At 49.7% G+C, this 27,814-nt stretch overlaps 1 protein-coding gene across 2 annotated transcripts; it reads right to left on the bottom strand.

Moving 5' to 3' along the window:
• SHMT1 (serine hydroxymethyltransferase 1) lies at positions 1 to 27,814 on the bottom strand. 2 transcript variants are annotated; one of them, XM_025428176.3, is made up of 12 exons: positions 27,632 to 27,814; positions 20,327 to 20,441; positions 18,440 to 18,585; positions 13,738 to 13,853; positions 13,230 to 13,390; positions 8,489 to 8,570; positions 7,353 to 7,565; positions 5,818 to 5,934; positions 4,359 to 4,481; positions 2,089 to 2,205; positions 1,406 to 1,516; positions 1 to 1,061 (listed from the first exon to the last, which is right to left on the bottom strand). In XM_025428176.3, exons 2-12 carry the CDS (start codon positions 20,420 to 20,422, stop codon positions 889 to 891), a joined length of 1,455 nt encoding a protein of 484 aa, XP_025283961.1. In that variant the 5' UTR covers positions 20,423 to 20,441; positions 27,632 to 27,814; the 3' UTR covers positions 1 to 888. The 2 variants fall into 2 exon arrangements, with proteins under 2 accessions (XP_025283961.1, XP_025283963.1); XM_025428178.3 differs by lacking the exon at positions 27,632 to 27,814 and adding an exon at positions 26,626 to 26,769.

Raw genomic sequence — 27,814 nt, 5'->3', positions numbered from 1 at the left:
TACTTTTTAAGAAATTAATTTATTTGAGTTCAGATATTTTTGAAATATAAAAATTGGTTGTATTTTTTAAAGCTATAATTCTTGTAGACATTCTGTGGTTAAAAATTTGATTGTGCTTATTAAAAATGGTCATCTATGTTTTGCACTTCGGCTTTGTGAAAAATAAAGTTTCTCTGGGAAGGTGACATTTGGTTTCCTGATTACAGGAGGGGATTGGTTACACCTGGCACAGGGCAGGAAGCCCCCCCCCCCCCCCCCCCCCCCCGGGCCATTGATTCTCGCACCTGATGACACCTGGCAGCCCCCAGGGGTGGGGGATGAAAGAGACCGTTTCCAAGATGTCCTGAGCTGCTGTGAAGAACCTCCCACCATAGTGGGCGGCACCCTGTATAGAAATCACCAGAAGCTTCAAAATTTCCCTCAGTTATGACAATCCTCAGTCTTCCTTTAGCAACCCTCCACCTAACAAGACGTGAAGAAGGGGCAGCTCGTGGCAGCTCTGAACTTGGGAGGTTGTCTCTCGCAGGATGTGGGGAAAGGCCAGTAACTCAGAGAAGCGCAAGTACACCTCCTGGGGTCTTTCTAACCGTCAGCCCTGGATCCAGTCTAAGTACTTCATTTTTTCCAGAAGAACTTTTTATACAGCTAAGAGAAAGGATAATTTAAATGCCTCAGTAACTTGTCCCAGAATTATTAACAATGGGTCTTAAAAACAAATTTTGATTTGTGAAGGAATGAGGAAAGCAGAGAAAGAAACCCCCCTCGGGGCACAAAGCAGTCGATGCAGTCGGTCCCGTGTAGGGCAGCTCTCCCGTCTCTTCTCAGAAGGGCACTGGGTCCTCGAGCAGGTGGTTCCTGGGCAGGTGCCTGAGGGCAGGTGCGGCTCCTCTAAAAGTCAGGCAGGCCAGGCAGAGGGAAGAGAGAGGCAAAGCTCTCCACTTCCTCCCTGAGAGCCCTGATGGCCCTTTGGTGCTTCTCGTCCCCTGCCAGTTTCTCTCTGAACTCCTTTAGGGTGGCCCTGGCACCGATGTCGTTCTGAATCTGCAGAGTCAGTTCTATCCCTGTGCCGGCAAGAGACAAAACGGGTCCGTGCTGCGGCTCAGTGGGCCTGAGACACACCCGAGGCTCAGCTGCCAGTATGTTCCCAGAAGCTGGCGCGGGACAGCCATAGGTGTTAAGGCTGACCTCAGACACGATTCTGGTGTGCCCCCTTCCTTGGGCCCGACCACTTTACAAACCTCTCAGCCTAGATGGTTTGGTAAAGTGATTTTTGCTATCTCTTGTCGTCCCCAAGCCCTCAGCCCAGACCAGGAACATCCTTCAGTGGCTGGGTGTCAACTGCTCAGTCGCAATCAGAAATCCATACACAGTTCGGGATGTCTGACTTCCAAACCTTTATCCTTACCTCTGTGAACAAACTGGGCCACTTTCTGGAACTCTTTCTCCAAAAGTCCTCGAGATGTCAGCGCTGGAGTCCCGAGACGCAGTCCGCTGGGCCGCAGTGCACTTTTGTCACCTTCAAGATAAACAGGCTTTGTCCCTGGGTCACACCCAACTCACCACTGACCGCTGTGCATTTAAGACGCTTGGCCAAAAAAGTGGCCTTTGGGTGCCAGCTGTATCTAGGAAGCTGAGTGCTGCTGATTTAAATGCCCAAAGGGAGAGAGCAGTGCATTAGGGTCACGGTACTGAAACAGGAGGTTGCTTTCAGTGGTGTGGTTCTTGCTCCCCAAAGTGAGGCTAGCATCCATCTGTGTTAGATGCATCACCCACACTCTTCCTATAACTCCCTAAGAAACCCGGCCTGTTCCAGAGGCCCCACTTCCCTTATCCACACACCCGTGGCACCTGTGAGCAGTCCTCCCCAGTTCCTCCTCCTCTGTCCCTGGCACAGTTACAGCTGTGTCGGAAGGAGCAGGACGGGAGAGAGCCATGATTTTGCCCCATGCTGCATGATGGTGTACACACCCCTCCAAAATCCTGGAGTGTCTGTCCCCAGAGCCAAATTACCACCAGCTATAACCTTGGCCAAAAGAAATGCAGTAGGTCAGGAGAGGTACAGAAGAAGAGACCAGCAAGGATTCTTACCTGGACAGGTATTCTTGTTACAGGCAATAGAACAGGCTTCTAGAACCTTCTCAGCCCTTCCACCATCCGTGCCTTTGGAGCGGAGATCCACGAGGATCAAATGGTTGTCAGAACCACCTGGAAAACCAAGTTGGACATGTAGGAATGTGGAAAACTGACTCCGTACCAAGTGAAGGTATCTCTCCCTCCCTAGAAAGTGAGGGTAGGGCTGAAGGAGGCTCAGGCAGACAAGGTCAGAAGGTGAGCACCCCTACAGTGGGTCCTGTAAGACTTCAATCCTCTGCTAAACAAAGGATGCCCCAGGGCCACAGGATTGTGAGAAAAGACAGTAGCTTACAATGGGTACCCAGAGGACCGTGAGGCTGGGGGAGCTTTCCCAGCCCACGCTGCCCACTGGTGATGTGGCACCAGGTGCCGGCGTAGGGCCTGGCAGCTTGTCTGGGGAGTGACAGCTTGTTCAGTGCCCCTGGTAGCTCTTGTTGGCTCTTAATGATCACTTGGGAGTTCCCCCATGTGCCTGCGAGATCCATCTGGAAGGCTCCCTCGAAGGCAGCGTCAGAGTGGCAGGCAGCGGCTACATTCACGTTCATGGTGGCTGACTGCAGCATTCACTGAGCACACGGTAGGTGCCAGGCTTTGCTGGTCTGCCATGTGTCTTACCCTAATCCTGCCAGGTTAACACTGGTTAAGGTGTTATCAAAGTGGTCCACATGAGCCTATTGAAGCTCCAAAAACTTTCTGCAACTGGCCCAAGGCCATGCAGTGGTCTTTCAAGCACCTGCATCTTTCTGCTTCAAAATCTCATGAATCCCAGGCCATTAACTTGACCAACAGCAGTGACTTCAAAGACGGCAGTTGGACTCAGTCAGCACCTAGCTCTGGACCCCACAGCCTAGAGGTGAAGCTGTGCCCCCTTACTTCCCGTGGCTTTAGGCAGCTCAACGTCTTGGAACCCCAGATGTCCACTTTTAAAATAAGAGCAATAATTCACAAGGCTGCCGTGATGTCTCAACATGGTGCCATCTGTGGCATTTTGCCTGCACTGGGCACAAAGTGGGTTATCACAAACGCTGGCTCTCCGTCACCAGTATCTAATTCTGCCAGTTGCAGTGTGTCCTTGGAGCAGAGTGAACTAGGGGTGCGGGCAGGCCTGGGAGCTCAGGAAGGTGGAGACCTCTCTCCTGAGACTCATGGGAGGCCTCAGACAGAGCCAGGCTGCGGTGCTGCCTTGTGCTGTCTGTAACCAGAGGGAGTCTGGCCTAACCTTTCCCAAGACCAAGTGTGGTTCCCACACCAGCATCACATGGGAGCTGGATGGAATGCAGACGCCAAGCCAGATCTGCCAAATAAGACCTGCATTTTAACAGGGTGCCTGGGGGGTTGCTGTGCACCGCCAAGTTTGACAAAGAGTGACCCAAGGGACCTTGAAGGTCGCAGTCCATGCCGAGATTTCTAGGGCTTTCTTACCAAAAGATACGGAGAATGAAGGAGAAAGGAGAGAAGGGAAAAAAAGGAAGTGAACCAGAGAAGAGGCACCCCCGGGACTGCTGAGGACCCAGTGTGTGTCCCAGCTCTGCTGCTCACCAACAGTTTGGCGGGCAGCCCACTCCTCAGACTGGGGCCTGAAATCCCCGTGAAGGGCAGCAGGCCGGGCGTGGGCACCCAAGTCTGCGGAATGCCAGGACCCACCTCCCTAGACCACCCCACTTGCAGCATACACAGCAGCCTTGGAGCAGAAGAACAAAGCTGTCCCTCAAGATCACAAAGTCGGCCAAAAGAATGCCATCCTGGCTGTGTGAACCTGCAGTGACGCACGTGGATGGCACCCTGAGTGGGCCTCACCTGCAAAGTCCACCCCACAGGAGGTTACTCAGCGCCACTATCTTTTGTATGAAAGCAAACATGGGCACAACATACTCCCTGTGAACTCCTGGTGGGAGGGCCTGCTGTCCCCTGACCTTCAGGGGTGCCTGGAGACACTCCCAAGGGATGGCATAAGGTGTCGCTGTAGAGAAGGTGCCGGGGTCCTGCTCTATTCCGGATCATGGCTCTGCTGGCCACGAGCCATGTGAGCACTGGTACCTGCCCTCCCTCAGGTGAGCTTCAGGTACGCCTTCCACAAAGCTTTCCTGTGGTCTCCCGTGCCAGTGACAAACTGTCCATGGCTGCTGCCACAGCACCCAGGGCCACTGTAGCCACAATGTCTGAGGGCGAGGCTTCAATGCCACCCCAAGGAGCCAGGGGCACCTCCCCGGGGTTTCTGCTGGTACCTGTCACCACTTTGTAGCCCAGCTCCATCAGGGTCTCAGCCAGAACTCGGCAGTTGGCCACCACCTGGTGCTGGTAAAGTCTGAACTCCGGAGTCATGGCTTGCTTCAGGGCCACAGCGACCCCTGGCGGGAGAGAGATGGGGTCAGGAAGGCAGAGGGGACCAGGAGTCCAAGCCCCTGGTTTCCGCTCCTTGCTTTGTCCCCTCATCCCCCCAGAGGGTAGATTATACTCCTCCCCACAGATGGTATATATTTTTAACCCTACGATTACCTGGCTAAACCTCAGACCTCTCCTTTTTAAGGAGCTGCTTTTAAGGTACCTTTTAAGGTAGTTTCCTCTGGGCATGGGAGTCTGTGCTGTAAGATCACACAGGGAAGCTGCTCTTCTGCAGGATGGATTTTACGTCCTTTCTAAGCTCAGCATATGAACATGAGAACTCGACTGCCCAATAGAAAGCTTCTGCTTTGGTGCCAAATTATCCACATCTTCCCAACCTGAGGCCGGGAGAGTGGTGTAGACCTGTTCTACGTGCACATCTGGACTCATCCAGCCCCTTGTTCGATCCCAGGCTGCTTGAACAGGGCACAGAAAGTGAAGAAGACAAAATAAGCACTGCCTAAGTGTAGGCACAGAAGCCTCCCATCAGGGTTCATGGAAATGACTGGAAAAGGCCCAGAGTGGCTGGAGAGCGGGTGATCCCATCACCCCAAGAGCTGAAGAAGCCAGACATGGAGTTTGGAGGCGTAAAGGTGGAATGGGACCTGCCCCTGACTCCCCCTTAGTGGGCTAAGATTCACCCACTCCCCGCTGCCCCCCTTCCCTCCTCAAAAACACAGTGCTTCTCCAGATGGAGCTTGGTTACCTTCACCCTGGGCTCCTCTACCAAACTGCTTTGTTCCAAAGAAGACATTGAAGGAACTCCAAGATCACAGATTTCCCAAGCCACTTGCATACAGAAGGAATGCCACCGGCAGACTGCTGGGTGAGCTCGGTCAGCAGTGTGAGGGTCAGGGTGTTGGCACAAGCAACTCGCCCTCACAGGGCTTGGACACTCATCACTCACTCCCTTTGCCGTGCCGTCTTCCGATTGTTAAACTCCTTCCCCGCTGGTTCTTAAAGAGGGCCCTAGCTACTTTACAGAAGATGGCCTGACAGTTTTGCGCCAGTGGCGGCCATTTGGGCAAAGTGGTCATCAATCCCCCTCATTCCTGCCTGGCTGCAGTTGCCAGATTTCCTTTTCTTCCTCGTTAGCACTTCCCAGACAGAGAGTTTGCTCTAGCTGTTCCCCAACATGCAAGTCCTGGCACACATTTGGTGGACAGGTGAGGTGGGAATTAGGGGCCACAGATGAGCAAAGGCAGGAACTTCTACCACTAGCTGGCACAGGGGCTGCCATGGGTGAGGGTGCACCCCCAAGTGCCACCCGAGGGCTCTGGGCTGACTCTGATGACATTTTACCAGCAATGGCGTGGTTGTGGGGACCTCCCTGCAGGCCTGGGAACACAGCAGAGTTGATAAGCGACTCCAGGTTGTACAGGGTCTCTTTGCCGGTCTTGGGATCCACGCTGCGCACTCCTGGATAAAGGAAAATAATAAAATGGGAACAGCAGATGGGCCAGATGGGCTGTCCCCTCAGTCTTCTCCCTACCCAGACTCAAATCCAGACTGGCTATGGGCTGCTGAGCACAAGCCTGGCCTCTAGTCCTGGAGGCAAGACCTGGTCTATAATGCTGCAGAGCACAGTGCCCCTTGCTGGCAGAGCAAGAGCCAGGCTACTCTTTTGTAGATGAAATCAAAGGATAAAAATTTCCCTCCACCAACACTGTAACAAAGAGTATGCCTTGGGTGTATTTCCTCAAAGACGTGTCCAAGAGAGCAGTCTTCCAAGATGATTACTTTGAAGGAGAGAAGACTCATTTGTATAATGAAATATATAAATTATATAATAATGGCTCTAATGGGGACTAGGAATCCTTTGCAAAAAAAAAAAAAAAAGTTAATAATCAGTTGTAGTTACTAATGTGTCTACAGAGCTTCTTGTGAGCCAGGAACTTCTCTAGGCACTTTATATACATTAATTACTGCTCCCAACACTAGTCTGAAGGGACAGGTGCTATTATTACGATCCCCACTCAGGAGGTGTGGAAACGAGGCACAGAGAGGCTGTACAAGTAGCCCAGGATCACACAGTACAGACCAGGAGCTGCCCGGGCTAGCCATACTCGGTGGGAAGCAACAAACATTTCCCAGGCAGTTGGGAATGGCTGCCCGTCTCAGAACGTCGATACAACTAAAGAAGACCCTCAGAGACAGCAGCGCACTGAGGAGGCTAGTGGGCATGTGGGTGTGTCGAGCCCTGGCCAGGGTGCCAGGCAAGGAGACTGTAGGGGAGAGAGACCCCACCACCGAGGGCTGGTTTCTCTGCAAGTGTGTGGACATCTGATCTCACCATGGGCTGGATGATCTGATCATAAATCTGGCTTCCCCAGGTGTGGGAATCCCAAAATAAAGGGAGTGTTTAGGTATGGGTTGCAGGTGTTCAACAGAGAATCCTCACTAAAAGGACTACAGTGGTAACTAAGGTTTATACATCAATGTCTTGTGGTTTGATTACTGTGAGTCGTCCTCTCTGCGAGAGGCATGCTGGACCACAGTAAGTTCACCAGAGGAAGGTTGCACAGCGAGGCCTCCGGTGGCCCCTGGCCAGCCACGCACACCTTCCTTTGGCTCCGACACCTGCGTCTTGTGGGGAGGACTGGTTGGCCCACAGCACCATACTTTCCTCCTCTCCCAGGACCTGGACACCAAGGAATGAGGCTAGAGTTGTGCTCCGGACTTCCTTCCAGATCTCTTCTGCAGACTTATCATTGCCCCCTCCTAAGTAGCCATTTCAGGGATACTTCAAGGAATTTTCCCAGTTTCCCAAACTGAACATGAACCCCAGAGGAGACCAATGCCAGCACCTGGCCAGTACCCCACATCCCAGAGTGTACCTCTCCTGTAGAAGATTATGCCGGCTCGGCAGCCTCTCAGGGTTTTGTGGGTGGTGGTGGACACCACGTGGCAGTGCTCAAAGGGAGAGGGCACCACGCCCGCAGCCACCAGCCCGCTGATGTGCGCCATGTCGGCCATGAGATACGCCCCGTTGTCATCCGCGATCTTCCTCAGTCGGGCGTAGTCCAGGTTTCGGGAGTAGCAGCTGGTTCCTGAGATGGCAAAGGTGACACAGTCGAGTCAGAGATACCCACAGCCAGCTGAGAGTCACCGGAAGTGCAAACCTGCAAAGGTGCCTCTGGATAGGCAGATTTGAAAGCTTGGAAATTTCTCCCTCAGCATCTCTGAGAACAGAAGTGAAAAAGACCCTTAGAAAACATCTTTGTGGGGATCCCTGGGTGGCTCAGCGGTTTGGCGCCTGCCTTTGGCCCAAGGCGCAATCCTGGAGTCCCGGGATCGAGTCCTGCGTCGGGCTCCCAGCATGGAGCCTGCTTCTCCCTCTGTCTGTGTCTCTGCCTCTCTCTATCTGTGTCTATCATAAATTTAAAAATCTTAAAAAAAAAAAAAAGAAAACATCTTTGTGCCAAAGGCAACCACTCAGACCTGCCTCTTCACGTCAGGTGCCTCTTCACGGCAGTTGGGACAGCCCCTATTATTAACTCCGTCAATTAGTTAGTGGTAACATTTCTAGATGCTTCTCTGAGAACAGCCTCAGATCTTATTCTACCTTGTACTAAGTGGGGGGCAAACCGATATTTGTCCTGAAAGAAAAGAATATACTTAGACCCAAGAGGCCCAGCTATTTGAGGCAGAGACTAGCAGTGAGCTAGAGAACATCCCCACATCATCATTTTGGGTTTGTTTTTTTTTTTAATTGGTACCTTTTTTTTCCTTTAAGATTTTACTTATTTATTCATGAGAGAGAGAGAGAGGGGCAGAGACACAGGCAGAGGGAGAAACAGGCTCCATGTAGGAAGCCCGATGTGGGTCTCAATCCCGGGTCTCCTGGATCACGCCCTGGGCCAAAGGCAGGCACCAAACCGCTGAGCCACCCAGGTGTCCCCCCGACATCATTATTTTGTAAGAGGCCTGGGAGCTGCTGACAGGTACAGTTCCTTTACCCCCAACTCGTCACCTGCAATAATCAGCTTCGGGTGGAAGAGGCGTGCGTTTTCCTCCAGTTGATCGTAGTTGATGTAGCCAGTTTCTGGGTTCACCTGTGGAATGTCACAGAGACAGCAGGTTCGGGCTGCATCTTCCAGCACACCGTGCCTGCCTTCCCACCCAAACTCATGCCAGCTATCAAGGCCAAGATGACTTCCTCAACCTGCCCAAAGTCTGTTCGCTCCACTCTACCACAAACACAGGAAAGCTGTCCTAGGGTGCGACTTGAGGGTGAGATGGGGTACCATGTATCTGGCCTACAAAAGTGGTGTGGACAACCAAGTTATCGCTCAAGGAGGCAGGATGCCCTGAGGGGTCCCCAGAGGAAAAGTGAGCCCCTGTCCTGGGGCCTCTACCACAGAGGACAAGGAACCCAAGAGCCACTGCAGAATGAAATGGGAGCAACAAACATGCACCCCTGCAATGCAGGTGCTAAGACGCTGTTACCTTTGGGAATGAGACAAGATGCTGCCCTCAGCTCTTCTAGTCCAAATACAAAGAGGCAAGAAAAAGAAATAGAGACACAAGATCAGAAGACATAAAAAGCTGACATTACAGACACCATGACAGTGTCCCTGGAAAATACAAGCCTCTAGGGACAAACTATTAGAATTAGTAACTAGGATTAGCAGAGGGTCAAAAGCCAAAAACCAGTTACATCCATGCATATAAGCAGCAAAAAATGGGAAACGAAATTTTTTAAAAAATATTGTATTTATTTATGCTTGAGAGATAGAGAGAGGCAGAGACACAGGCAGAGGGAGAAGCAAGCACCATGCAGGGAGCCCGATGTGGGACTTGATCCTGGGACTCCAGGATCATGCCCTGGGCCAAAGGCAGACGCTCAACCACTGAGCCACCCAGGCAATCCAAGGGAAATGAAATTTTAATGATAATACTAATATTATGTTAGTTTCAAAATCCATAAAATATCTAATAAAAGACTTACTTATTTTAGAGACAGTGTGCAAGTAGGGGGGATGGGTAGGGTAGGGGGGAGAGAAAGAGAGAAGAGAGAGAAGAGGAGGGGAGGGGAGGGGAGGGGAGGGGAGAGGAGAGGAGAGGAGAGGCGAGAAGAGAAGAGAAGAGAAGAGAAGAGAAGAGAAGAGAAGAGAAGAGAAGAGAAGAGAAGAGAAGGAAAGAGACTAGCAAACTACTCGCTGAGTGTGGAGTCCCATGTGGGGCCCGATCTCATGGCCCTGAGATCAGGACCTGAGCCGAAATCAAGAGTCAGATGGTTAACCAAGGAGCCACCCAGGTGCCCACACACAAAGCATTACTGAGAGAAATTTAAAAATTCAAAAAGTTACAGTGATTAAGCAGCACATGTTTGTGGAAGGAAAAGAACAGAAGAGACCCAGAAATAGGACCCCTTGTGACAGAGGGTCATCTGATCAATGACTAAATGGTAATGCTGCAGGGAAAGGATAGTCTTCCAGTAAGTGGCACCAGGTATGCTGGATGTCCACATGGAAAACAGTGTTATCTAGACACCCACCCCACTGCACCCCACAGAAATCATTCCAGGTAGACCGTGGATCCATCTACATGGGAAACACAAAGCAATTTTGTTTTCCTCTTGGGCAATGCATGTCTTTGCAAACTCAGTGTATTAAAGCTGTGTTAAAGCATCTGTGCCAAGGGGAAGTGAAAATCAAAGCAAAAGATTTTCGTGGAGTGAGGCATGGGAGCTCTCTGGGGAGGAAGTAGTGGAGGAGCTTCATGGTCTACAGCCCCTTCCTCCTTGGGGCAACGCTCAGGTGTGGTGGCTACCCTTCCAGAATGAAAAGAAGCACTTCCAATCCCACACGGTCACAGAAACTCATGTGCAACCAACATCATTTGGAAAGGCAGGCAGAGGACCACCTGTGGTTCTGTTTCAGAGGGAATGAACTGGTTCTTTCTCAGTCACCTGAACTTGGCAGGGAAACTGTTACCTTGAGAAAAACCAACAGGGACGCCTGGGTGGCTCAGTGGTTGAGCATCTGCCTTTGGCCCAGGGCATGATCCCAGGGTCCCAGGATCGAGTCCCACATCGGGCTCCCTGCATGGATCCTGCTTCTCTTTCCTCTGCCTGTCGTGCTCCCTCGCTCCCTCTCTCTCTCTCTCTCTCTCTGTCTCTCATGAATAATAAAACTTAAAAAAAAAGAAAAAGAAAAAAGAAAAAAACCAACAGCTGGACCACAGCAAAAACATGGCCATAATTCTAAAAAAGTTTTTAAAGAGATTATACACCCCCCCAAATGTGTTGCTCCTCCTACTCTTCTACATTTTGGCTTTTAAACTTATAGGATTTTTTTTTTAAGTTTTTTTCTCTTTAAAAAAAAAAATCCTAAACATTCAACAGTAAGCCTGCTGCTCCAGGGAAAATTCATGGGTATTTGTAAGAAACCGCAGAGGGGCCAGAGGAGCGTAGAGGGGCAGGAATGGGGCCTCCCCTGTCACTTGGGACCTCCGGAGAGGGGACTCGTTGGACACAGGGAAGAGAGGGAGGGATGGAGGTTCGAGTTGCTGTTTCCCGGGAGGATAAAATGCCTGGCTCTGCATGCCTGCAGTTGCCTGGAGGGTGAGAGAGCCCCACGGAGAGGGCAGGGGCCGGGAGAGGCCAGGCAGGGAGGCAGGCTGGGGAAGAGGAGGAACAAGGCATCTGCTGCCGGAGGCCAGTCAGGTCTCTGTCCTCCTCTCTGCACCAGGCCCAGTGCTCACAGGCACCCCGCAGGCAGGTGAGCTATGCTTCCTGCTGCCCAAGCTGGCCAAGCTCCAGGGTCCCACCACTCCACACCCCTGCAGGCCTACCACCACTGAGCCTCCAGCCTGCACCCATGGGGCTGCAGCCTGCACAGCATATGTGTCAGAGATGCGGGGCGGCTGAAGGAGACTGGGATGCGGCCCCAGGCTTGCTAACACCCAGAAGAGATTCTTGTAGTAGGGTGCAGGGGGCTGGGTATCTCTGTCGGTTAAGCATCCGACTCTTGATCTCAGCTCAGGTCTTGATCTCAGGGTTTTTGTTTTGTTTTGTTTTTTGTTTTTTTTATTAATTATTTATGATAGTCACAGAGAGAGAAAGAGAGAGAGAGAGGCAGAGACACAGGCAGAGGGAGAAGCAGGCTCCATGCACCGGGAGCCCGACGTGGGATTCGATCCTGGGTCTCCAGGATCGCGCCCTGGGCCAAAGGCAGGCGCCAAACCACTGCGCCACCCAGGGATCCCTGATCTCAGGGTTTTTTTTTTTTTTTTAATTTTTATTTATTTATGATAGGCACACAGTGAGAGAGAGAGAGAGAGGCAGAGACACAGGCAGAGGGAGAAGCAGGCTCCATGCACCGGGAGCCCGACGTGGGATTCGATCCCGGGTCTCCAGGATCGCGCCCTGGGCCAAAGGCAGGCACCAAACAGCTGCGCCACCCAGGGATCCCTGATCTCAGGGTTTTGAGTTCAAGCCCCACATTAGGCTCTGTGCTGGGCACGGAGCCTACTTTAATTAATTAGTTAATTAATTTAAAAAAAGAAGGGACTCTGGGGTAATGGAGGACATTGCGTTAAAGAGTAAGGCTGCCCGAGGCCTCAGCTAAGGTCAGAAAACAAGTCTGTGATTCCTCTCTGCCACCGTTCTTTCCATAGTGAAAGAAACTGTAGAAACCAGGTTTTGTGTTCTATGTGCAAAGACGGAGCATTGTCCCGCTGGGATCACGTTTCAAAATCCATCTCCAAGGTCAGCATTGGCCAACGAAGATACTAGCAGCCAGAAATGCCTGGGCTTTCCCTAACAAGAAGTGAACTGTCACTTGCACACCAGAAGCACTCACATGGTCACTGGACCAAGCCGAAGGCTAACAACGGGTGAACAGTCAAGGGGAGGCGGCAAAGACCACAGAATGCCAGGAGGGAAAACTGGCTTGGCGTTCTTCAAAGAGTAAAATCCCGTGGCTGACACTCAGCCCAGCACAATGATGCACTGTGACCTCTGCTTGTGGTGGGACACGTGAACAAACCTGGAATGGCCCACCGCATATAAAACACCAGGAAGAAATGGTTTCTGGATGTGAGAAAGGGTTGCCAGGGGCATGGACTGCCCCATAGCCAAGTGTGAGGGTTACTGCCTTTGTCTCCAGCACCAGCAGCACCTTTACACATCAGCTATCATGCCCCCTGGGAGCCCACGGGTCTTCTGTGCATTGTTCCACCAAACTGTTTATAATGACAAGGGCCCCACAGGAATACGTGCCAGCCCCACGCCAGGCACACAGCTCATATAGGCTGCAGCTAGCTGATAGGTCGGTGAGGGGCGGCGGGGTGCAGGGGCCAGCTGTCCTGGTGGGCTGTGTGCTGATGGTGGGGCTGCTGGCGCCAGGGCTAGGGATGCAGCTGGTGGCCCAGAAGTTCCGAGCATGGCTGTCCCTGATCCCCAGGGGTCTGGCTGCAGCTGACCTGGGTGCCAAGAGTCATCATCCCAGCTGGCGTTGCCCCTTGGCTCTGGAGGAGCCCCCACCACCTCCTCCGCTGCCTCCCTGACCTGTCTCCCTAGGCTTCAGCTGCCCCTGGTGTGCTCTGAATGCCTGAGGAGTCCCCAGGCCAGGGAGGTGACAGATGGTGAAAGGTAGGGACACTTCCTCTTGCATCTTAGGAACAGGACCACCTATTCCTACAGGGGCAGACCTGGAGACTTTCTGAGGAAAAGGACTGCAGAGCCATGGACAGAAACCCACTCTTACCTTATAGGGCATAGATTCAAAGAAGATGGACGTAGCAGAGATTTTCTTCTTGTCTGTCATGAACCCGTGTGTCAGGTGGCCCCCATCGGGCAGGTCCAGGCCCATGATGCGCCCGTGGGGCTCCACCAAGGCAGTGTACACTGCAAAGTTGGCAGGGGAGCCTAGAACGCCAGACCAGAGAAAGTACGATGACTTCTGCCTGTGAGGCCCCAAGCAGGACCCCAGAGCTTGGCCACCAGGCCATCTACCAAGAGTGGACAGAACAAGCCTGGCACCACTGTGCAGCCCCCAGTTCCCTGGAGGTTCCCGGGCAGCAAACCCCGAGACCAAGGGACAGGAGTTCAGGAGGGGTGAGTCAGGGGCAAGCCAAGGTCAATGGAAAGAGACCCACAGACCCAGGAGAGGCTTAGCTTATTTTTCACTCTCATTTATGGGAAGTCCTTCTTGGGACTCCTCTCAGAGAATGCAGGGGGCTGCCCAGACCTGGCTGGATGTGGCAGTTACCTACCTGAGTAGGGCTGTACGTTGACCCCCCAGCACTCAGGATCCAGACCATAGACCTGCAGCGCTCGCTTCTGACAAAGGATCTCCAGCTCATCGATGAACTCGGTCCCACCATAATACCTGCAGGAGACAGCCAGCCGACTTAGGTCCCCTCTGGCCCCAAACCTCTGTGCTTCCTACAGAGGCCAAAGAAGCTTCCGGCTTTGGGGTGGAAGAATTAAAGCGGAGAAGTGGTGAGAACCAGTACCCTGAACCTCATGCCACTCATCTTCCATTTGTGCCAAGTCGGCTGTGTGTCCGAGGAAGTACCTCCTCATCTATAAGGAAAAGTCTGACGTGGGCTGCGTGCATGAACCCTGAGGATACACAGTCATTATGCTGAGCGAAGTAAGCCAGTTACAACTGTGTGATTTCCCTTATATGAGGTTCCAAGGGCAGAGTTCCAGAGACAGAATGTGCAAAGGGGTTCCTAGGGGAAGGGAGAAGTGGAAAGTTCTTTTGCTTTTTGTTTTTACAGTTCTAATAAAATTTTACTCATTTGGGCAGCCCTGGTGGCTCAGGGCTTTAAATCTTTAAAAAAAATTTTTTACTCATTTAATAGTTACATGTGAAAATTTATATTTGTCATATCTGCATATTAGTAATCGTAATAATTCAATTCAGATTTTTTTAAAAGATTTTATTTATTTATTCATTAGAGACACACACAGAGAGAGAGAGAGAGAGAGGCAGAGACACAGGCAGAGGGAGAAGCAGGCTCCATGCACCGGGAGCCCGATGTGGGATTCGATCCCAGGTCTCCAGGATCGCGTCCTGGGCCAAAGGCAGGCGCCAAACCACTGCGCCACCCAGGGATCCCCCAGTAGATGTTTTTAACACCTGTGCCTTGTGGTCAGAGAAAATCTTAAAATTTTTAAGTATATATACTCTTTTTGGGGCACCGGGTAGCTCAGTCAGTCAAGTGTCTGACTCTTGATTTGGGCTCAGGTCATGATCTCAGGGTCCTGGGATCCAGCACCACATTGGGCTCCCTGCTCAGTGGGGAGTCTGCTTCTCTTTCTCCCTCTGCTCCCCACCCCCAGCCCCTGTACTTGCACATACTTGCTCTCTCTCTTAAAATAAATAAATCTTTAAAAAGATTTATATATATATATATACACTCTTCATCCTAGTAAAGACCAAGTAACATAAAATTGACATCTCAATCTTTTCAAGTATAGTCTAGTGGTGTTAAGTACTTCACACTGCAATGTATATTCCCAATTTTGTGCAACAGACCTCTAGAACTTTCTTGTCCTGCAGAACTGAAACTCTACACCTATGAGCAGCAGCTCCCCGCTCCCTCCCCACAGCTGCTAGGAGCCATCATTCTCCTTTTCGCTAAGATCTTGACAATTCTAGACAGCTCACTGTAGCACAACACACCACCCATATTTTTGAGACTGGGTTATTGCAGGTGTCACAATGTCCTCATGGTTCATCTTCGATGTAGCACGTGATGGGAATTCTTTCTTTTTTAAGACTGAAGGATGTTCAATTATATGGATAGAGCACATTTTGCTTATCCATTCATCTACCCACTGATACTTGGGTTGCTCTCACCTCTTGGCTATTGTGAATAATGCTGCAATGGACAAGTCTGGAAATCAAAAGGGGCTTCACTGAGTGATCTGGAAGGTCCCTTCCAGCATCACATTCTCTGCTTTGTCACCAAAGAAGTGTGTGGTCTCCCCAGGTTTGAAGGAGAGCAGTCCGACTGGGGAACAATTATGGAGCTTCAGGAACATCAGGGCTACAAGGGGACGTAGCAATTTGCCATTTTTCAGGGGAGTAAACACAGGACAGTGATTCAGGGTCATGATGGGGCCCCAGTGCCCCTATCTGCCTTGCCTCAGACAGAGGAGCCAAGCCACCTGCCAAGCATTTGCCACACAGATGTGGATCTGAAGCATGCAAACCTGGTTCTGTTCTTTACTATGGGAGTTGGAGCAGCCTCCTTCACGTGCTCAAGTCTGACTCCTCATCGGGAAAGGGGGTGAGAGTTCTGACTTTGCAGTCAGGCTGCACATGAAGGTGACTGTAGTCACACTCGGCCTGATCCTAGAACACAGCACTACGTTTTACCCTCAGTGACAAGGCCACTGTCATCTCACTGATCTCCAAGAAAGACAAAAGTGTTTTCAATGAAATGGTGGCTTGGCATCTGTGAGATCCATTCCAGTTTCAGAGATGTTAAAATGTCAAAAAGTAAGTGCTCTGGGTTGATGAAAGTCAGTGAGGACTCAGCATGGTCCCCTGCTGCTGTCCCCAGCAGTGACTAGAGATTCATCTCGGGACAAGGGATTTGGAAGCCCGATATGGACCTAGGATCTAGGCCGTGTTCTTCAAAAGAACTTCCTGTACAAGAAAGTGGATCCTCTTCATGTGTATCAGGACAAGACTCTCAGAGGAGGAGAAATGCCTACCAGTGCTTAACTGATGCCCTCAAACCACAGCAGTAAATACAGTGTAACTCTTACCATGGAGGGGCAGATATCACCACCGGCTTCACCTCTCTACAGATAGAGCAGTCCCTGTGTCCACTGGGTGGGGACGAAACCCTGGGACCCATCGAAGTTTCTTTTACAAGATCAACTTAGAAATGATGGAACCCCTAAGACAGCTTGGAATTTGGAGTATGTGGGTGGTTTTTCCAATACCAACCACCAATTCTTGGATACCAACTGGGTGTCCCAACAATTCCATTCGATTCTGACACAAACTACCCAGAGTTAGCACAGAAGCCACAGGTTAAGGACTCAGTTTCACAAGGCTGCCCCCACTTTGCACACCAGCCACAAGTCCTGGGCCCCCATGCTACCCATGCCACTGTCCCGCTTGGCCACGAATTTGGGGGTCCCTACAACCTCCTCTCACGCTCATCATTTCACCAGAACAATTCACAAAACTCAAGAAAGTCCTTTACGTTTGATTACTGGTCTGTGAGAGAAGATTTAACTCAAGAACAGCCCAAGGAAGAGGTGCATACGGCAAGGTATATGGGAGGGCACGCCACCCTCCCAGCACCTCAACTGGTACAAGCCCTGCCGCATCTAGCCTCCTCTGGCGCCCTGGTGTGCCCTGGAGGCTCGGGGAGAGGGCTGAAAACACTGACCCTCTAATCTCCTGTCTGGTCTCTCTGCATCTAGGGGCCCCACCCACAGTCACCTTGTGTAAACTCAAGTGTGGTCAACAAAGGGTCACTTGAGAATAAGAAAAGACACGGCTACCACCAGGCAATTCAGAGGCTTTAGAAGCTCAGAGCCAGGAACCAGCAAGAAAGACCAGATGTTAATTTTTCACAAGACCACAGTATGAAAATGTCTACCTGTGTGCAAACCTGAGCCGTCACTGAATCTCAGTGAGTCTTGGCTTCCTCATCTGTCAAAGGCAGAAATAGCACCCCCGGCCCCGTAGGGTGGCCTCGAGGATCAAATGAGCTACTGGTTGTGAAAACACCAGATGAAGCCTTGAAGGCGCAGAGAGAAGGTAGTTATTTAGGGCAGGACAAAGATTATGCCTTCAACTTGATTCTCGACCTTTCTCCAGAGAGCTCCAGGGGCTTTTCAGTGCAGAATGGCAGGCAGTTCTACTCGAGGGTGACCCTTCTTTTTGCCTGTGTCCTTTGGGACACAAATATACAAATCTGCAAAAACCATATGTCAAATTCTATAATCATCATCTTTGATAATGACTATAAAAAACAAAAATGAATAGAACCTCTTGTGGTTCTCGGGGTGAAGGAACTGACCAAATCCAATGTTTCTAATGCAGCCATGACAGATTCAATTGTCACTTCTAGGTCACTCCTGATACAGATTCAATTACTCACTGAGCAACAACTTTCCATGGCATCATTCAGAGCACTGACCTTCTCCTAGAGGTTCAACAATGGCCTAGCAGCTCCAGACTCCTTAGGGACTAGCCTGTTATTCTAGAAAGCCCCAAAAGGGACTGCTAAAGACTCTAAGTAGAGCTGCTCCAAGAACATCAGTGCTGCCACATGCTGGGAATTGAAAATGAGTTATGACAGGATGGGAACAGAATAGAAATCCCCGCTGAGTGAAGTAAGTCAGTCGGAGAAGGACAAACATTATATGTTCTCATTCATTTGGGGAATATAAATAATAGTGAAAGGGAATATAAGGGAAGGGAGAAGAAATGTGTGGGAAATATCAGAAAGGGAGACAGAACGTAAAGACTGCTAACTCTGGGAAACGAACTAGGGGTGGTAGAAGGGGAGGAGGGCGGGGGGTGGGAGTGAATGGGTGACGGGCACTGGGTGTTATTCTGTATGTTAGTAAATTGAACACCAATAAAAAATAAATTAAAATTAAAAAAATTAAAAAAAAAAAAAAAAAAAGAATAGAAATCCCCACATGGGGATCCCTGGGTGGCGCAGCAGTTTGGTGCCTGCCTTTGGCCCAGGGCGCGATCCCAGAGACCCGGGATCGAATCCCACGTCAGGCTCCCGGTGCATTGGGCCTGCTTCTCCCTCTGCCTATGTCTCTGCCTCTCTCTCTCTCTGTGTGTGACTATCATAAATAAATAAAAATTTTAAAAAATTAAAAAAAAAAAAAAGAAATCCCCACGTGGTGTAGACTCTATACCGACTCTGTAGCTCCCATCAGTATGTCAGAAGCAGGCCTTTGACGGCATTCACATACCTCTGGCCTGGGTAACCCTCAGAGTACTTGTTATTTAAGCAAGAGCCGAGGGCCTCTAAAACTGCCCGGCTGGTGAAATTCTCTGACGCGATCAGCTCCAACCCGACTCTCTGCCGGTTACTCTCCTTCTTGATGATGTTGTAAACCTGATGAGAAGTAAAGGAACGGTGAATGTCTGGCTTAGCATTTTGCTCTGATCAAAGCCATAACCTATCTAAGAGAAGAGACACTATGATAGATTCATATTTTGCCCGTAAGAGCCGACCATAGCCCAAATAACCCAACTGAGAAGACTCCCATAGTACTTAGAGAATAGAGATCTTCCTCAGATTTTAGCATTCAGGGAGGAATTAATAGAAGACAATGAATTAAGGGAAATAAATAATTGAAGAGAAAATGACCTTTCAAATAAGTATCCCACCTAATTTTTAATTTTGTGCCACCTTGTTATTTTCATCCCTGTTTCATTGAGTTTCTCCCTCCCTGAACTTTATTCCTTGCTCTTCGTCCTTAAAATAAAAGTTGCTTTGGTAAACCCACACAGTTAGAAAGTAGGCCGGTAGAAGCTGAGGGTTGGGGGTAGCCTGAGGTGACTGCTCATGGGTTTGAGGTTTCCCTTTGGGGGCATAAAAATGTTCTAAAATTGATTATGGGGTGCCTGGGTCGCTTGGTTGATGAAGTGTCTGCCTTTGGCTCAGGGTGTGATCTCAGGGTCCTGGGATCGAGTCCCACATCAGGCTCTGTGCTCAGCCAGGAGCCTGCTTCTCCCTTTCCCTCTGCCACTCCCCCTACTCATGTTTTCTCTCTTTCATATGAAAAAATAAAATCTCTAAAAATGATTGTGAACATGCTAAACAACACCGACATGCGCACTTTCAGTGGTGATTTGTATGGTAAGTGAATGATCTCTTGTATATAAAGTTGTTATAAAACCTTATAAATAGGGATCCCTGGGTGGCGCAGCGGTTTAGCGCCTGCCTTTGGCCCAGGGCGCGATCCTGGAGACTCCGGATCGAATCCCACGTCGGGCTTCCGGTGCATGGAGCCTGCTTCTCCCTCTGCCTGTGTCTCTGCCTCTCTCTCTCTCTCTCTCTCTCTCTCTCACTATCATAAATAAAAAAATAAAAATAAAAAAAAATAAAAAAAAAAACCTTATAAATAAAAGATGCTTCTTGGTATCTAGATACACTCCTCTGAACTAGCAGGAAAGGGTCAGACCTCAGTGGACCCTCCTATACCCCTTTCCTCTAGAGCAGCCAGGACAGTGCTCTGCACTTGTAGAAACTCAGGAATATCTATATTTTCCCACAGAGGCCTTTTAAAGGTTTTTAAATTTTTATTTATTTGAGAGAGAGAGAGAATGTGTGAGCAAACAGGGAGAGGGACAGGAGAGGGAGAGAGAATCTAAAGCAGGCTTTGTGCTCAGTGTGGAGCCTGACATGGTACTCGATCTCACAACCCTGAGATCATGACCTGAGCTGAAACCAAGAGTCGGACACTCAACCAACCAAGCCACCCAGGCGTCCTGCACAGAGGGCTTTTGGCCACTTTGTCATGCACCGCCCCTAAATCTGGCACTCTAAGCGCAAGGCTATCCTGAGTAAGACTTATTTAGGAGTAGACCTGGCTATTTATTTATTTATTTTTAAAGATTTTATTTACTCATGAAAGACAAGAGAGGGAGAGAGGCAGAGACACAGGCAGAGAGAGAAGCAGGCTCCATGCAGGGAGCCCAACGTGGAACTCGATCCAGGGACCCCAGGATCACACCCCGGGCCGAAGGCAGACACTCAACCGCTAAGCCACCCAAGCATCCCCAAACTTGGAAATTTAAACAAGAGTCTCCGCTTTACAATATCTAAGCAGACCCTCCCCACGGCGTCTCACCTCAGTGTCATTGTCTTTCAGGGGCTCCGCCAGCATTTTATCATGCGAGGACCACAGGTCAGTGTCCTTGTGAGTACTGTTGACTGCAGTCATCATTGCACCAGTTCAAAGTTACCTAAAAATGGAAATGCTCCCAGCATTAAATTTAGTTAGTTAAAGCTCATGGCAACCTGTTGGTTCACCCAGGTTGCTGAAGGACTGACATGTTTTATGACCTTTTTCTAGAGCTGCTGGGTAAACACGAAGGCCTTCTATTGTAAAACCACCGTGTGGAAGGAACTTCTGGTTCCTTTCAGAACTGTAGACGTCCGCTTGTGATCCCATGAATACAGAGAACTACCTGCCCTCCCCATGAGGGCGGCCCAGTCCTGAGAGAGCCAGGTACCCCTCTTCCCAACTAAACCTTTCCTGGCTCCAGGGTAGGCCCCCACCTAAACTAAGTGCCTTGCAGGCAAGAACTGAGTGTTACTTTTTTTTTTTCAAATCCCACACAGAACCCCAACACAGCCATAGGTATTTGCCAAATGGCTGAACAAACAAACTTCCGTGTCACTCTTCCCATTTTTCATGTAACAAAAGTGAAAAGAAAAAGTATCTCAGCTCAGGGCTGCACAGCATGTTGGCCACAGAAGCCGCCCTCAAGAAACTCAACACACATTCTGAGCGCCTCCGCAGACTTCCTCATGGCTGCGAGTTAAGGCGCACGCTTTTGCTTAAATAGAAACCCTCCTGTAAAAACTGCAGGTCAGATTCGCACATCTGTCTTTTTTTAATCAGAAAACAGCATCCTGTTAAAATACAGCTGAGCGGAAAATGCAAGATTCTTAACCCAGGTTTCCGCAGAGAACGAGAATGTCTGGACAGCGGCATATCCACCAGTGTGAAAGTTTAAATATTGACAGGAACCAGCCACCTCTAATCAATAGTTGGCAGCTTTCTAGTACTTTCCCGTTAACTTACTAAGCTTTCATTTCAGTTCACTCATTAGCCAGCTATTTATCGAGGGCCTTCCCCGGGGCAGCCACAGCACTGGGAGGGACTGTGCACACAGATGGCTCCCCTCATGGGGAAGCACAGCTCCGAGCAAACAGGTGCACTCAATGCAGCTAGACAAAATGAGGAAAGTGGCATGTGGGCATTTGCTGGCATGGTCAGGGCTCACCGTGGACAGCTGGGTCAGGGGCCTAGTAGACGACATAAATCCAGAGGACAGCTAGATGGAGAAAGAGCCAAACAGGAGAGAGCCTATCTCCCAATGAGTACTGTGAAATAATAAGAAATATAGATTGGTCTCCGCTCCTAAAACCCTTGTGATTTCCTAGGGGAGAAGAGTGCCTTTTGTTCTACTTCGGTCACTCTGGGTGGACTCCTGGCTGGTCACCACAAAGACCAAGCCGTGATCAGAAGCTTGGAATGTTCCATCTGACTCCCCATTCTCCAGAGAGGGGAGAGGTGCTAGAAATCGAATTAATAATTGATCAAGTGTAAGTGATCAAGTGGGCCTTGGGGAGCTTCCATGTTGGTGAATACATCCACGTACCCAGAGGGTGGTGCACCCCACTCTAGGGGGACAGACACTGCTGCACGTAGGACCCTCCCACACCTCACCCTAAGTATCTCTTTATGGCTGTTTATCTGTATCCTTCCTTTATGGTCTCTTTCACTATATAACAAACTGATAAAGATAAGCAAATGTTTCTCTGAGTTCTATGGGCTCATAAGCAAATGATTGAGTCCAAGGAGACGGGTCATGGGAACCTCCAATTTGCACCCAAGTCATACAGAAGTTGTGGGTAACCTGGAGACCTATTACTTGCTGTTGGTGTACGAAATGGGAGGCAGTCTTGTGGGACTGAGCCCTTAATCTGGGGGGGTCTGCGCTAACTTCAAGTAGTACCAGAATCTAATTGAACTGTAGGACCCCCAGCCAGTGTCACAGAATTGACATGTAGAAAACCCACATTATCTGGTGTCAGAAGCATCACGAGTGTGGTAGCAATACGTGGAAAGGGGACACACAGCAACATGGGTCATTTTTCCTATGCAAGCTCACACGCACTCTCGTTTGCCAAACCAACGTACCCACTAAATAAAACAGCCCAGTAATCCCAAATCACAGTGATTCTCCTTAACCTCCAGTAGAGCTAGCAAGAAACTGTCAGTAATCTTTAACCAGGAAATTCCTAACTGGGGCTTTCAAAGCAGCCATTATTTTAACTCAAGCACTAGAAGATTAGTAATAAGCCACGTCTGCAAGCAGTTTGACTTCAGTGTCATGCAGACTTCTGCAGCAACAGTGGGACTATCCTTGCCAAGGGCAGGCAGGCAGCCTCGGAGGTGGCGGGCCAGACCATGTTGCCATTACAGGGGGAGAGAGAGACGGGAAATGGTTTGGGCACTGTGCCCATGGCTTCTTTGTGTTGATGATCCCCGTGCTCAAGAACAGCCGCTACAACCCAAGGCTCTCTGCATCAGCCAACACGCATGCCCTGGCAGGTGGTAAACCCACCAAAAGAAACAAAAAACAAAACCCTAAAAACACAAGAGCCGAAACAGGTGCTCAGGTCCTAGAATCTCGAGGAGCAAAGCTTCTTTTAAATACTGATTATTCAAAAAGGATTTGAAGGTGGCAAGCAACATCGATAAGATATTGCTCAAATGCCACATAATTAAAGTCCATTTTAAGCCCTCCTCCTCCAAGGCAGGTCAGATCCACAATCATTCTGGGAAAGGTGCCCAGTTGCACCCTGCTCAGGACAAGGAACAAAGTCCCTACCTGCTTCTCTGCGCCCACTGGCTTCCCTTCAGCAAAACACCTGCTACTTTGTACCCTGGCTGCAAATTTTTTCCTTACCTGAAATGCTAATTGAGTCAGTTACTTCTGACACCCCAAGGGAGAGCTGTACCGTGGCTGAGACCCTGCTAGGGCCTGCTGCTCTCACGACCCACCCACGCAGAAGAGTTTTCTACCCTGTGTCCTATAACCACTCAGGGTCAAGTCTTCTCCCCCCCACATGGGGTACTTAATCCACACACACCCTTATTAAACCCATACCCTTCTTTTTTTTTTTAAGATTCTATTTATTTATTCGTAAGAGACACACAGAGAGAGGCAGAGACACAGGCAGAGGGAGAAGCAGGCTCCATTCAGGGAGCCCAATGTGGGACTCGACCCCAGGACCCCGGGATCATGACCTTAAGCCAAAGGCAGACGCTCAACCACGAGCCACCCAGGCATCCCAAACCCATAGCCTTCTTTTTTTTTTTTTTTAAGATTTTATTTATTTATTCATGAGAGACACACAGAGAGAGAGAGAGAGAGAGAGGCAGACACAGGCAGAGGGAGAAGCAGGCTCCATGCAGGGAGCCCGACATGGGACTCGATCCCAGGTCTCCAGGATCACACCCTTGGCCGAAGGCAGCAGCGCCACCCGGGCTGCCCGCCCATAGCCTTCTTGAGTCCAGATGAAGCTTTTTGTTTTAACTGTGAAGAAGTTTCAATTCTTTAAACAGAGTTCAAGATTCCTTGTCTTGCTTGATTTAAGTCAATTAGACCTACTACAGATATGATCTATTGTCTCTATTAAGTCAATTAGATCTCTCCCATCCCAGGGCAATCTGAATTACACTTAGAAAGACAAAGACCGGGGATCCCTGGGTGGCGCAGCCGTTAAGCGCCTGCCTTTGGCCTGGGGGTGTGATCCTAGTCCCGCGTCAGGCTCCCGGCATGAAGTCTGCTTCTCCCTCCTCCTGTGTCTCTGCCTCTCTCTCTCTCTCTCTCTCTATCATAAGTAAATCTTAAAAAAAAAAAAAAAAAGACAAAGACCTTGAATGTAAACAGCTAATTTATGTGTCAACCTGAACAGATTTACAGATAACCAAGTAGCTGATAAAACAAGAAAGAGATCTTGACACTGTGTACTTTTAAGATGCAGAGGGAAGATCATTTTTAGCTAATATTATATTTAGGGAAGACCTACTTCACATCTTTTCTTGAGGTTTGGAATTTGGCTGAAAAATAACATGCCTTGAACTTTGTCCTCATTTTTTTTGAACTGTGATAAAATATACATAAGATTTACCATTTTAATCATTTTTAAATTAAAAATAATCTTTATTTAAAAAAATTTTTTTTTCTATTTCACCCATTCCCCCCCTTCCTTTCCTCTAGCAACCACCAGTTTGTTCTGTATTTAGGAGTCTGGACTTTTTCTTTTTTTCTTTGCTTGTTCATTTGTTTCTTAAATTCCACATATAAGTGAAACCAATATGGTCTTTGTCATTCTCTGCCACTTTAACCATGTTTAGGTGCAATTCAGGGGCATGAAATACATACATACTATTGTGCAACCATTAACACCATCCATCTCCAGAAGTTTCTCATCACCCCAAACTGCAATTCTGGGTACCCATTAAACCTTCTTCCAGGCAGGCTGGTAGTTAACAACTAGATTCTACTTTCTATGAATTTGACTATTTCAGGTACCCCTGTAAATAAAATCACACACTTGCCCTTTTGTGTCTGGCTTCTTTCATGTACTATAAGGTTTTCAGAGTTCATCCACATTGCAGGACTTGTCAGAATCTCCCTCTCAAGTCTGGGTAGTATTCCACTGTATGGAGACACCATGCAGTATTTTGTTTATCCATCCACCCATTACCGACAAGTGGGTTGCTCCCACCTTTTGGCTACTGTAAGTGATGCTGCCACAAAGATGAACAAATACCTTGTTTTCAGTCCTCTGGGTGAAGACCCCAAGTGGAATTGCAGGATCATATAGTAATTCTACATTCAGTTCAAAACAAGCTTTTGATATTTAGGAGATCTATACTCTACTACTATTATCAGCCTACAGTGAATTCATTCACTCCTGCAACAAGTATTTATTGAGGAGCTCCTATGTCCTACGCACTGAGCAAGGAACTTACTAGAATATATACGTCAAAAAAGACAGAGGCCTTGCTTTTACGAGGAGCAAACAAGTAAACAAGAAATACAGAAGGTAATGTCAGGGGGTGGTGATTGCTATAAGGACAATAAACGGGTAGAGGGCTTCTTTAGACCAGGCCATCGAAAGTACCTGGGCTGAAACCTTATCCTCCTAAGGTGCTCCTCACCTTATTGCCCTTAGTGCAAAGACCCTAAAATGGGAAGAAATTTGACTTGTCAAGAGTCAGAAATCAGGCCCACATGCCTGAAGCTTGGAGAACAAAGCAGAGGCACAAGAAATGACACTGAAGGACCAAGGGTGAGAGCAGGGATGGAGAACAGATTCTTCACCTTGACAGGATGTATTTTACAAGGTTTCAAACTATGTTCTAGAAACCTTGGTCTTGAGTCACTTCTCAGTCTGCCTGTGAAATCTGAAACTAACAACTAGAGAAACCCAACAGGGGAAGACCAGGGTTCCTTATGTAAAAGAGCAGATGGTGAACATCTCCCAAGCTGGACCCCTCCAACTCTCTCATGTCCCAACAGTGAAGACCACACCCAAGGAAACTGTGCTAAAGCCAGCCTCTCCACTTCCTAATGTGCAGCTCAGCTACTGACACCTCTGTTTCTCAGTCCCCTCATATAAAACCCAGGAGCGAAGACCGTTCTGATTTGGCAGGGAGAGCCAAATGAGCTACCGGACATACACAGAGTGCTTGGAACACTGCCAGGCACAGAGGAAGTACTCAAAAGCTATCATCTAGTACAGTTATTAAAGAAATGGAGGGACCTTTGGGCCATCTTTGTTACCACTCAGTAACCTGGGCTGAGCACCCTGGGAGCACACAGCTCACTGCAGCTATTATTATCATTATAATGCTGGATATTTTTTTAAATGTATTTATTTATTCATAAGAGACAGAGAGGCAGAGACATAGGCAGGAGAAGCAGGCTCCCTGTGGGGAGCCTGATGTAGGACTCGATCCCAGGACCCCAGAATGACCTGAGCCAAAGACAAGATGCTCAACCACTGAGCCACCCAGGTGCCTCTAATGCTGGATATTTCTGTGGGGGGGGACATGTCACTCACGTGTGGCATGATCCTCACCTCAACCCCAGGGAAACAGACCTGAATTTACTTGCCAAGGTCATCAACCTCCCCATGGCCCCAAATCTTCCCCAGGACTTTGTCACACAAGCGTAACCAGCCAGAAGTCTCCGGAGGGAACCACCCTATTGAATGTCATCGGTCTGTCCCATACACAGATTTTTCATTATCTAGCTTACAGAGGAGGAACCCGAGGCTCAGGGAGCTAAGTGGTCTAAGGTCCTACAACAAAGAGTCAGAATCTGAAGTCCAGTTTACCTTTAGTTCCAAACATCCTCACGACACTGCACTAAATAAAAGCACAGGTTGCCCACCTCCAGTGCATGTTCCCTCAGGTAAGAAATTCAAAAAATGATTCCATAAGAACCTGAACTGGTGTTTCCAGTCCAGCAACTGCCTGATTAAAGACACATGTTGGTGCTGGCCCCAGCTGATCAAGGGTCACTTAACTTCTAGGACCTCGAAGGCCAGGGCGTGGAGCCAAGAACCCTACAGTGCAATGTTTGTCTCCCAGCACAGTGAGGGCGGAGGGCGGGGGGCGGGGGCGGGGGGAGGGCGGCGACGGAGGACAGACTGCAGACAACAGGCGCAGCTCCGCCCCCGCAGGGCTCGGTTCACACCAAAAGTAGCGCGACCCTGTAAGCAGTGGTTGACAGTGCAGGCTTGGGGAGCTTCCGTTTGATTCCGGGCTCTGCCATTTTGCCATCTGCAGGGTCGCGCCCAAGTCGGCTCTTCTCTCCGAGCCTCACCTTCCCCATCTGTAAAATCGGCTACGCGACAGCGCTCCGCCTGTAGCTTTGCTCAGGGGATTCTCAGGTGAAGGGGTGTACTTAAATTTAAAATGCTCTACAAGGGACGTCTGGGTGGCTCTGCCTTCTGGAGTCACAGAATCCTCCTGGAGTCACAGGATCGAGCCCCGCATCGAGCTCCCTGCAGGAAGCCTGCTTCTTTGGCTCTCGATCTGTGTCTCTCGTGAATAAATCAATAAAATCTTTAAAAAAAAATGCTCTACGAAAGAAGCGCTCAGTGGAGAGCTACCTTACCAGCAGCAATCAGCCTTCGCGTCTGAGTCAAAGACCGCCCTCACCCCCTAGCGCACCGGCCCGTGACCAGGCCGGAGCATCCGGGCTCGCCGCCCTCCCTCCGCTCACTTTTTCCGGCCTCTCAGAGCCGCGGGGGAAGCGCGGCTGCCAGGCGCACACCACAAAGCGCCCCGAGAGCGCCGGGGGCACCGAGGTCCTGGCACCCGAAGCAGCCCACCTACCGGCACAGGGTCCCGCACAGCCCAGCGCCCCCGAGACCCGCCGCCGACCACGCTGCTGCCGCCGCGAGCAGAGTCCGAGACCCGCCGACCCGCGTCCGGCCCTGTGCCCGCCACGTGACACCTGCCGCGCGAGTCGGGAACCCAGAGCTTGGCGCGCAGCGGCTCTCGCGCTCCACTCCGTGC

This window comes from Canis lupus, chromosome 5, assembly GCF_003254725.2.
Source record: "Canis lupus dingo isolate Sandy chromosome 5, ASM325472v2, whole genome shotgun sequence".
Lineage (NCBI taxonomy): Eukaryota > Metazoa > Chordata > Mammalia > Carnivora > Canidae > Canis > Canis lupus.
This window is presented reverse-complemented; position numbering and strand designations above follow the sequence as displayed.